The sequence below is a fragment of the Bos grunniens genome, chromosome 17 (assembly GCF_055505025.1).
Source record: "Bos grunniens cultivar Pamir isolate PY7600 chromosome 17, Bosgru_T2T1.0, whole genome shotgun sequence".
In the NCBI taxonomy this organism is placed as follows: Eukaryota; Metazoa; Chordata; class Mammalia; order Artiodactyla; family Bovidae; genus Bos; species Bos grunniens.
The window spans coordinates 11,841,937-11,851,768 of NC_141181.1; the positions used below are offsets into that span (position 1 = coordinate 11,841,937).

General features: G+C 45.4%; 1 protein-coding gene across 1 annotated transcript; it reads right to left on the reverse strand.

Moving 5' to 3' along the window:
- Window positions 1-5,924: 5,924 nt before the first annotated feature.
- POU4F2 (POU class 4 homeobox 2) lies at window positions 5,925-8,265 on the reverse strand. The gene is made up of 2 exons (XM_086349349.1): window positions 7,831-8,265; window positions 5,925-7,382 (listed from the first exon to the last, which is right to left on the reverse strand). Exons 1-2 carry the CDS (start codon window positions 8,113-8,115, stop codon window positions 6,441-6,443), a joined length of 1,227 nt encoding a protein of 408 aa, XP_086205475.1. The 5' UTR covers window positions 8,116-8,265; the 3' UTR covers window positions 5,925-6,440.
- Between the last annotated feature and the right edge of the window lie 1,567 nt (window positions 8,266-9,832).

The following is a 9,832-nucleotide window of genomic DNA, read 5'->3' on the forward strand; positions in this document are numbered from 1 at the left end:
TATTCACGGAAATGTAATTGGAGACCTAAGATATGTGTGTTACGGGCCAGTGGAGGAAAACAGAGTCGTGACAATATTTCAGAAAGGAAGGGAATCCGAGGGTATCTAATATTTAATTTCAAGTCTGTGGTTTTCTAATTCGAGATTAAAAGCAGTCACGTCTTTGAAGCCAGACAGTTGGTATAAATGTACAGTTAAAATATTCTATTCCACGGTCCCTAGACAGAGCTCTCTGCTCTTCCCAGGCTTCATTAAATTTTTATTATCATCCCAGACTAGAGCAGGGAATGAGCGGAAAGACTGTCCATCTAATTGCAATTGATAAAAAAAAAAAAAAAAAGCTCTTAGATTCCCCCCCTCATTTTAATATATTAACAGCAGTTTTCTTCGTATGTCCAGTCTTTCCTAGCCCTGTGATGTACACACTTTATCACACAGATACATTTCCCACTTTCCAACAGGCATGGAGCTTGGCTGTCTTCTCTGCCCTTTGAGAAAGCCTGGGGGTGGGGGGGGGGGTTGATGATGGGAGTGGAAGGAGAAAGGGTAGTGGTGACTGGCTTCAGAAAGTGATGCTATATGCTGGGGCGGGGGGTGGAGGTGACATCAGTTCTTGAAGCATCTGGTGAAAGATCAAGGAGAGACAACATTTGCACAAAGCTGGTTCTTCCAGTGGCACGATGAAAGCATATTGTTACCCAAACAAAACAAACAGATTATTAGACCAGGCTGCACTTTTTGACAGTCTTTCCACTGTGTGGGATGAAAGCAAGGCATAATATTTTCATTTTATTTCTTTCTCATTGCTGCCCCCAAACACACACACACACACACCCCTCAAACCGTTTGTTCTTCTTGAGCCTTCTTCCTGGGCTACTTATCTGTCACACCAGAGGACTAAGGTGTGTGTGTGTGTGTGTGTGTGTTCAAGAAGCCTGTCTCAACAAGGGTACTTTAAAAAAAAATTGAAACTGGTATAAATAAAGCTTTTCATCTCCAGGCAGAATAAAACCCACAGTTTGCTTTCTGAGCAGCTTCCTATTATCACATCGCCACTTAATTTTATTTCTATTCTCTCCAAGTTAAATAGAAAGACTGGCTCACAAGGGAGCTGCCATGTGCCTACAGACTGGGGATGTCAAGCAGAGAGACTCACTGTGCAAAGTTAATTTCAATTCCCGAGGAGGATTTCACATTCCGGCTGGCTGTGACCCACAGTAATTAGCTGAGATAACTAATGATTACTTACTTATTCCTTGTAATTATCTGGATTTAATAATTCGCTGTGTAATTTATTAATTCGCTCATAATAGCCTTTCAGGACTGGGAATGGCTCCTTTAAAGGAGCAAAGCAGGGGGAAATTTAGTGATTTTTTTCTCATTGTCATAAATCTGTCTCCTGACAAATGTAGACTTCAGAAACATTTCTATCATCATAACTATCCAGGAACCTTTGTCTTCCTTTTTGTCCTACCAGGATACCAATCCAACTTCTTTTTTTTTTTTTTCCCTCTGTTGCAGGCCCTCCCCTTAAGATCAAATGAAAAGTAAAGTGCAGTTTTAAGTTCTAATGTAGACCATTTACCTAGCAATATAAATTGTTGTTGCCAAACAATTGAAAGGATAAATTTCTAAACTTACTGTCATAGCTTGCTTAGAAAAATTTGAGCTTCATTCTCTGAATAATATGCCTTTTAAGATCAAGCAGGTTTTTTAATGCCTTTTCCACCAACTCTTAAAGAGCTGCCCCAACAGATGAAATTATGAATTGATTCATTTAAAGTTTAAAATAAAGTATTTTTACCACCCCCCCAAATTCCAGTTCTCTTGGCAAAAATAAAGATCTAGAATCTCTCCTTGATAGTAAAAGACTTAGTTATATATTGTTGTTTATTTTTAAAATACATTTTCTAGAAGTTAGGATAGGGTTCCTTTGAATGTAAAGCCCAATTACTTCATTTGCTTTTCATATTTCCATTATATTTCTCCAAGTTGTGTGTCAATGAAACTCAATCTATAAAGGATTGACCAACTGATTTAATGTCAAATATCAAAAGAAAGTTGCATTCTTTCTGGATAACAGTATTATCCAATTGGTATAGATTGTACTTAGCTATCAACCAGGCCTTAACGATCTTTGCTATTCTCCTTTCCACTTTAAGGAGTCACTTACTCCTTTCCATTTTAGACTTAAATGATTACACCAAAAAAATGCGATCATTTGCCATTAAAGAAGTTAAAAGAAAATAAACTACATAGTTCTGAAACATCAGATTGAGGAAGGCTAGGTGTGGCTAAGTCAATTCATAAAATATCTTTTTCCAATAAAATAGTCATTGTGTACCTTAGGAGAAAAAATTAGGAAATGAGTCATGAATGCCAATAGATTTGATTAATATGACAAGGATCATCAGGCACAATCTGCTATTTATCCATCTGAGTATTTTGAAAGCCAATATCAAATGGATATTTCTCAACAATTTGTACACAGTTCTTTCTTGCCTTACCCTTAATTTTGTCTTTAAGACCAAGTCTCTTCTTTTCAAATCCCTTTGTTTTGGTATTTCTCTGTAACTATCATTAATAGAAAACTTTCAGAATACATTTCTTTTAAAATTTCCACTTTTTCATAAAATAAGCATGTTTAAGCAGACTTAAATAATAGATAAAATTTCCATTTTGTAGGCAAGAAAGTTTTTTTTACCCTTGTAATAACATAAAGAAGATGAGCTTAAAATGTGATAGTTGTAAAAGTCCAGGAACACAGGAGACAAAGAACACTTGATGAATGAAAGAGTATATCTAGGCCTTCAATCAACTGTTGAAGTAAATGGATAGCTGCTTTTCTGTCACTTCACTTACAAAAACTTAGGACAAGCATGCAATATGGAAGCTATCATATATTTCAAAATGCACTAAAAAGAACACCTCTGTTATTTCTATCCATTATATTTATCAGTTTCTAATATTTTACCATGAATGAAGAAAATGAAGAAAAATCTCTTCATTTAAAAATGTTATATTTGTTGAGAGAAAATACAAGCACACCTGTCTTTCCCCTAACTGACTCCCCTTTCTCCTAACACACACTAGATAACAGCTACACCCAGGAGGAAGGAGGTGTTATTTATTGAAGATAATTTTAACCTAGATCAGAAGTCTGGTTTGTTATATATTCAAGCCACTTAATTCATTTTCTCCACTCAAGAAAAAGTAAGCAAACAGAAAGTTCTCCTACTGGCTAGAACTGTACAGTCAAACGTGTTGGAGCAAGAATGAGTCATGTGGTTGCTATCCGTGGTGCTGAAATCAGTACCATTACAGTGAGATTGAAGGTAAGCTGAAAAGACTTTCAGGAAAACTGAATCTAATAATAGGTGGTAAAGTGGAGGAATGGGGCATTCAGCCTTCAAAACACAGGAATAAAATCAAACCATCAATATCACTATATATGGGATTACAATTTTTTCTTTTAAATCCCACAACTTTCTATATTTCCTTAGATATCTTTGCAGTGTATCTGGTTATTTCTAAATGGACATATGAATTTTGTTCTTTTGGTTATCCTTTTTATTTCAGTTATAAAGAAGCCCTTTCACCCATTATCCCTCCAACTTTCATAACTCTTTCTGTTACTTCTGAAAGTCATAATCAATTTTCCAACCATACTTAGTTCCAACTTGAGCCACTATAACAGTTTTCATTGGCACATGGGATATTTTGTAACCTCATCCTCAAAATAAGAAATGTTCCAAGACAGTTCCATATTTGAGGGGTAACATCTCAAGTTAGCAGAATTACTCATGAAGGATGGCCTGTTTCCTCCCTCTTGTTGGACGTATAACTAATATGATATTTTAATCATAGAAATAATATAAATATCTAAACCAGAACTTTCCTGGGAAAAAAGACTTTAAAAACTTAATATGTTGCCCAACTGTTGTAAGAAGTCTGAAAATTATTAAAATTGGTGAGGAGGTGTCTTGAAACTAGGATCAGAAAAAGAAAAGGTGATGTATCAAATGGGCAGAATTTCTTTGTGCCAAACCCTAGCAGACAGCTTTCACCAACTTTGGTGTCTGGATGAGTCATAGAAAGGGGGCAAAATTTTGCTTCCCTAATCACCTAAGATTTCTTCTTCAGCCCCACTCTGCCTCTTGCAGAATGTGAGTTTCCTTAAAGGCCATGGAAAAAGAGAGAAAGAGAGAGAGATGCTCTACTTCATAACCCAGAAACCTAGGTGCTTGCTGCTCTGACTGTGGAGCACTGCTCCTTAGGAGTGGTGACTGAACCGAGAAGTATAGTGGGCTATCCCCTAGGCCTCAACCAGGGTGTCCCACTCCCCCAAACAGGCCTTAACATTTGCCACACCCAGTCTCCCAGTGCTGCTAAAAGCTGAACTGAGCTCCCTTCTACCTTTTACCTATGCAATATCTCTGCTCATAAAGATTCTCTTCACAGAATTTTGCTGATCTGGAAAAAGAACTCCAAGTGAGGTATTTGGAGCCAAATGTTGTGACCTTATCTGCCCAGAAAAGCAAAGCACCCTTTGAGATGAGCTTGGCTATTATAAACCCTGGTGTTTTCTACTTTCCTAGAGAAACCCCCTCCACTAAATCCAAGTCAAACTTTGGCAACAATCACTGCATAATAAACTATCAAAATGTGTTTTAAAAAACCCCTCATCAAAATAACTCCAATGTAAATGATTTAAAACAACATCACGTTTTAAAAGCCATTTAATTTTAATAGCATATTTTAATGAAAAAAAAGCAGCATACTTTGCCAATAAAACATTAAAATCATCTCTTCAATGAAAGACAATCAAACAACACCAAAAATAACTTAGTACATTACCATAGTAAATAAACCATCTATTAACAAAAACAAGAAACCAGGTCATATACAGAATTCAAGACTTCAGAGAGCCTTAAATGGAACAGCAATACAGCAAAATTTGTAAGAATATATCTATATGTGCATCATTTTGAATGAAATATTTACAATACATAAGGTACCAGTCATCATGTACCTAATTTTTTTGTTGTTCCAAAAGAATTCTACCAAACAATGTGAATTTACAAGCAGTGCACTGTCTTTCTTATAGTTCAAATTAGTTTTTGTACAAACAAACCTCCAAAAGGAAAAACAGAAGGAGGAAGGATTCTTGTAAATGTTAAAATGTAGTCCACAAAGCAACTGAAAACTAGAAGACTGAAATACCTTGGTGAAGTCTTAAAATCTGGAAGGGCAAACCCCAAGTGACAAATGCACCTAAAGCTAGAAAATGATGCATCATACTCATGCTTCCAACTGCTTGACTTCTCTTTCATTAGAGGTGTGTGTGTGTGTGTGTGTGTAAGAGTGAGTGAGAGAGTGCATGTGTAGCAGGGACAGTGTGGGAATCCCCATTAAATATGTAACAAAGTAAACAATACTTTGGACTGTGAATCAGGTCTATAGGGTTAAGACATCCATTACTGAGTATTGACTCACAAATCAGAACACTACCAGTGAAAACAAAGAAAAAAACAATCTTCATTCAAAGTGAGAATATACAAATGGGCCAAAAGGAACACAGTATAAGAGGAAAACTGTATAAATTCAGTAAACTCATTAAACATAAAAAAATTTTAACGTCACTAGCTATACGTCCCCCCGTTTGTTAAGACTAAAGAAGTTTAATTAATTAGAATGTGCACAAATTAAGTTGCTAGAGAGATAAATTAATAATTTACAGAGGGTTGTTCAGCAATAATCTAATAATAGCTTTCAAGATCAGTGAACACAGCAGGCGCAACTCCTTTCTTAAGCATTAACACTTCAGAGAAGGAAGAAGGGGGTAAGAACCACAATAAAAATATATATATAATATACAGTGTAAATGCAGAAAATCTGCCATCTTTTTTTTTAATTCAAAATACTTTAGAGATGTCTCTATCACATTAAGCATCAACTCTAGTTTAAAGTTTCAGTTCTGAATCAATTTCTACTTCTGAAAAATAGCTGCAAAGTGTACTTTTAAACTTGAACAAGGGTGACGTCTTTAGGAATAAAAACAAATCTTACTTGATCATTCTGGGGGCCTTTTAAAAGGCTGTCTCGTCTGCCTTCCTGCAAACAGCCAGCTCCAGACTTCCTCTGAAGAGGCCGAGGTGCCTTTTCCGAGTGGGTGGGGTCGAAAGGGACAACTTTGCTACAACTTGACAAATCCCTTCTTTTGTTTTTCTTTCCTTTGAGAAATCGTTTCACATTCTCACCGGGCTTGGGCTCAGTAGCTCACGCGTTTGCTCGCACTCCAATCCTCGCTTTCTCTGGATTCACATTTACTGGAATCGTTTTCTGGTTGCGAAAAATGGAAAGAAAAGAGGCAAGAGGGATGGGGGTGGGGGGAGAGATGAGGAGGGGGCCTGTCCCTGGAGAGGCCTAAAGTGTGTCTCCTAAATGCCCGCGGAATATTTCATTCTTTTCTGTTTCTGCCTCTGGTTGCAGAACCAGACGCGCACCACGTTTTTCTTAAGGTCCAGCTTCTCGGCGATCGCGGCGATCTTTTCGGAGGAGGGCCGCGGCTGGATGGCGAAGTAGGCTTCCAGCGAACGCTTCTCTGGCGCCGCGATGGACGTGCGCTTGCGCTTCTTCTCCGCGCCGTTGAAGAGCTCCGGCTTGGTGAGCTTCTCACGGTGAGACTTCTCTGCCTCCTCTAGCCACGCTTGCAGGATGGGTTTGAGCGCGATCATATTGTTGTGAGACAAAGTGAGGGACTCGAACCTGCAGATGGTGCTCTGGCTGAGCGAGCCCACGCCGGGGATCTTGAGGTTGGCCAGCGCGGAGCCCACATCGGCCTGGGTCACCCCCAGCTTGATGCGTCGCTGCTTGAAGCGCTCGGCGAATGCCTCCAGGTCCCGGGGGTCGGCGTCCACGTCGCTCATGCAGCCCATGTGTGAGGGCAGCCCGTGCGCGTGGGCCATGCTGAGAGCAGCTTGGTGCATGGGGTTCATGGTAGCCATGTGCGGCGCGTGAGCTGGAGTGGACACCACGGCGCCGTCGGGGCCCGCCATGGCACCCAGCGCCAGGCCGGGACTCAGGTGCTCCAGCAGCTCGCCCTCCAGCGCCTGGTGCGGCTGATGGTGGTGATGGTGGTGATGATGGTGGTGGTGGTGCGTGCCCGCCAACGCGGACGGGTGCGAGATGGGCACCGACGAAGAGGAGGCAGCCGACGTGCACGGGATGGTATTCATGGTGTGATAGGTGGCGTCCGGCTTGAAGGGGCTGTGGTGGGGCGGGTGATGGTGGTGGCTCTTGCTCTGGGAGACGATGTCCACCGCCGCCAGAGCCTCGGCGCGGGCCAGCAGACTCTCATCCAGCCCGCCGAATATATTGCTCTGCAATTGCAAGTAAAAGGCACACATTACTCTCAGCAGGGAATTGTGCGCACTCTCTCCGGAAGCTCCGGCCCAGCGCTCCGCACCGCCGCCGCGCCTACAACATTCCCAGAACGTTAAAATAATAATAGTAATAATGATAATAATAATCCGGAAACTAGCGGGTGAGGAGGAGAGGAGGGAAGCCACGGAGAGAAACCAAGAGTGCACGAGGAGGAGGAAAGTGAGCCTGCAAACACAACACAACACAACACGCGCACAGGCAACATTCCAGGTCATAAAAATTAATATGAAAGGAAAGACCCGCTGAATACATAAGCGAGAGAGAGGGGGGAAAATTGGTTGGAGGTGTGGGGTGATTTGCTGTGCAGACATGAAAAAAACATCAAGCAGATAAAGGGGGCTGTCAAAATGTGCCTTTAAGCGGTGATTATGCAGAAATACGCACCGGTGGGGTTGGAAGACACGCTCTCCGCATCGCCTCGGAGCCCCCGCCGCTGCCGCCGCTGCTGCCACTGCTACTGGAGCTGCTGCTCCGGCCTCCACCGCCCCCGCCACTCCCGCCGCCGCCGCCAGCATTGCTGGAGCTGCTCGGAGAGCTGGCGGAGGGCGCCGCGGGTGCAGAGGACCCGGGCGAGGCGCTGTGCAAGGCCGAGTACTTGGGCTCCACGTGCAGGCTGCCGCCGTGCGGCATGCTGAACGCCTGCTTGCTGTTCAAGGACATCATCATCATCTTCCCCGCCCGCTCGGGTGCCGGTCCGAGGCGCACGCACTGGCCCCGGCTGCTGGGACCCTCCCGAGAAGTGCTGGGCGAGAGCCGAAGCGGGGAAGGGCGATGCAAAGTTGTGCTCACTCGCCGCCGCCCCGAGCTCTGCGCGTCTGGCCCCGGCTACGCGCTCCACCGCTGGTTACTGAGGTCAGTCAGCGGATGCTGGGCTCGGCTTGGCGCTGGCTGCAGAACCTGGGCGCCCGAAACTGCCCCCGCTCTTCGCGGCCGCAGAGTTATACTCCCCTCTCCCCGCGCCTGCCCCCGCACACCCCGCCCTCCCTCCCTCCCGCGCGCCTCCGCCCTCCCCTGCCTGGAAGCGCCGGTTTCTCCTGCTCGGATTCTAGCGTCGCCCCTGCTCCCTCTTGGCTTCCTCCAGGCTTTGGTCCTTTCTGCTCTCCTGACACCCCTCTCCCGCTCCCCCCGCCGCTCCCCTCCCCGCGCCCTCCGCCTCCCCTTCCTGCCCCCGCCCGCGCGCTGACGCCGCCGTCCCTTCCCCGCGCCCCACAGCACTCACTTACAGCAGTCCCTTGCTCAACTCTACCGGGTTGGCCAGGTCTGCGCTCCAGCCGTTGGGCGGTTCCTACCTAACAGCCGACCTCCAGCCCCTCCGGCTTCCTGAGCCAAATATGCGCCTCGCCGGGAAAAGAAACTACTAAATAAAGTTGCGGGTCAAAGCGGCCTCTGCTGAGTTTTCCCCTAGACTATAACGAAAGCCTCTTACCTGCTGCCTCCCCCGCCTCCCGCTTACTGCTAAGTTGCAGGCCTCCGCCCCCAACTCGGTCCGCCCCTCCCTGCCGCTCGGGTGACCCCAATCCTTGGCTCGCGACCACAGTGTCGAGAACGCGGACCCTGCCGCGGACCTGGATGCTCCGTGCTGCTCTGCGCTTCCGGCTGGTACGCGCAGTGGTTGGCGCTTGGCTCTGCGCCCCCTCGGCCTGGCGGGTGCCTGGTGCCAAAGAGACCTGGGGTCGACAGGGCTGCAGGGCTTTCTCTGACACTCGGTTTTTCACTGCTCTCAGCGGATTGGACGGCGGAGGAGCCGGCTCCCGTCGCCTATGCGCATGCGACTTCCCCCCACCCAGTGCCCGCCAGGCCCCCGGGTACTCCCCCCAATACTACCACCGAAAGACACTCCTCTCCACCCTCTTTTCTCTTCCTCCGGATCTTCCTTCTCCTCCTCCCTGTCTCCAGTTCAGTGTGAGTTAGGTCTTGGGCGGATCCACTGGCAAACCTTGCTACTGGATTTATTATTCTTCATTAGCCACAATCAAAGAAGGAAGGGGCAACTGACGAGAGGCAGGGCCAGAGATCACAGAGCGCATGTGCTGCAAAAAGTCCTCCCCACCCGAATACACACACACACACACACACACGCCCTCAGGGGCTGGCACGAGCCCCACTTATCTTCATTTCCACAGCCGCTCCGTGCACAGAGAGCCTATTTTTAGCCAACACTTTGCTCGCACTTTTGTCCCAGAGCGGACCACTTTTATTAGAAGTGGACACACACTCTTAGTTCCAGTTGTAAAAGAAGCAGGCACTCTCCTACAACAAAACACACGCGCGCGCACACACACCCCACCTTCTTTCTACTTCTCTCGGTGTTGGGGACTGCTGTCACACACACCCCCGGCAGAGTGCGGAGGGAGCGGGGTACCAGCGAGGGTGAGAAGACCCTGAG

What these genes read in the sequence shown, in the direction of transcription:
- POU4F2 (XM_086349349.1), bottom strand. Translation starts at nt 8,115, where the DNA reads ATGATGATGATGTCCTTGAACAGCAAGCAGGCGTTCAGCATGCCGCAC. An exon ending in CGTGTCTTCCAACCCCACCG is followed by an intron (nt 7,383 to 7,830) that starts GTGCGTATTTCT and finishes TTGCAATTGCAG; the next exon opens with AGCAATATATTCGGCGGGCT.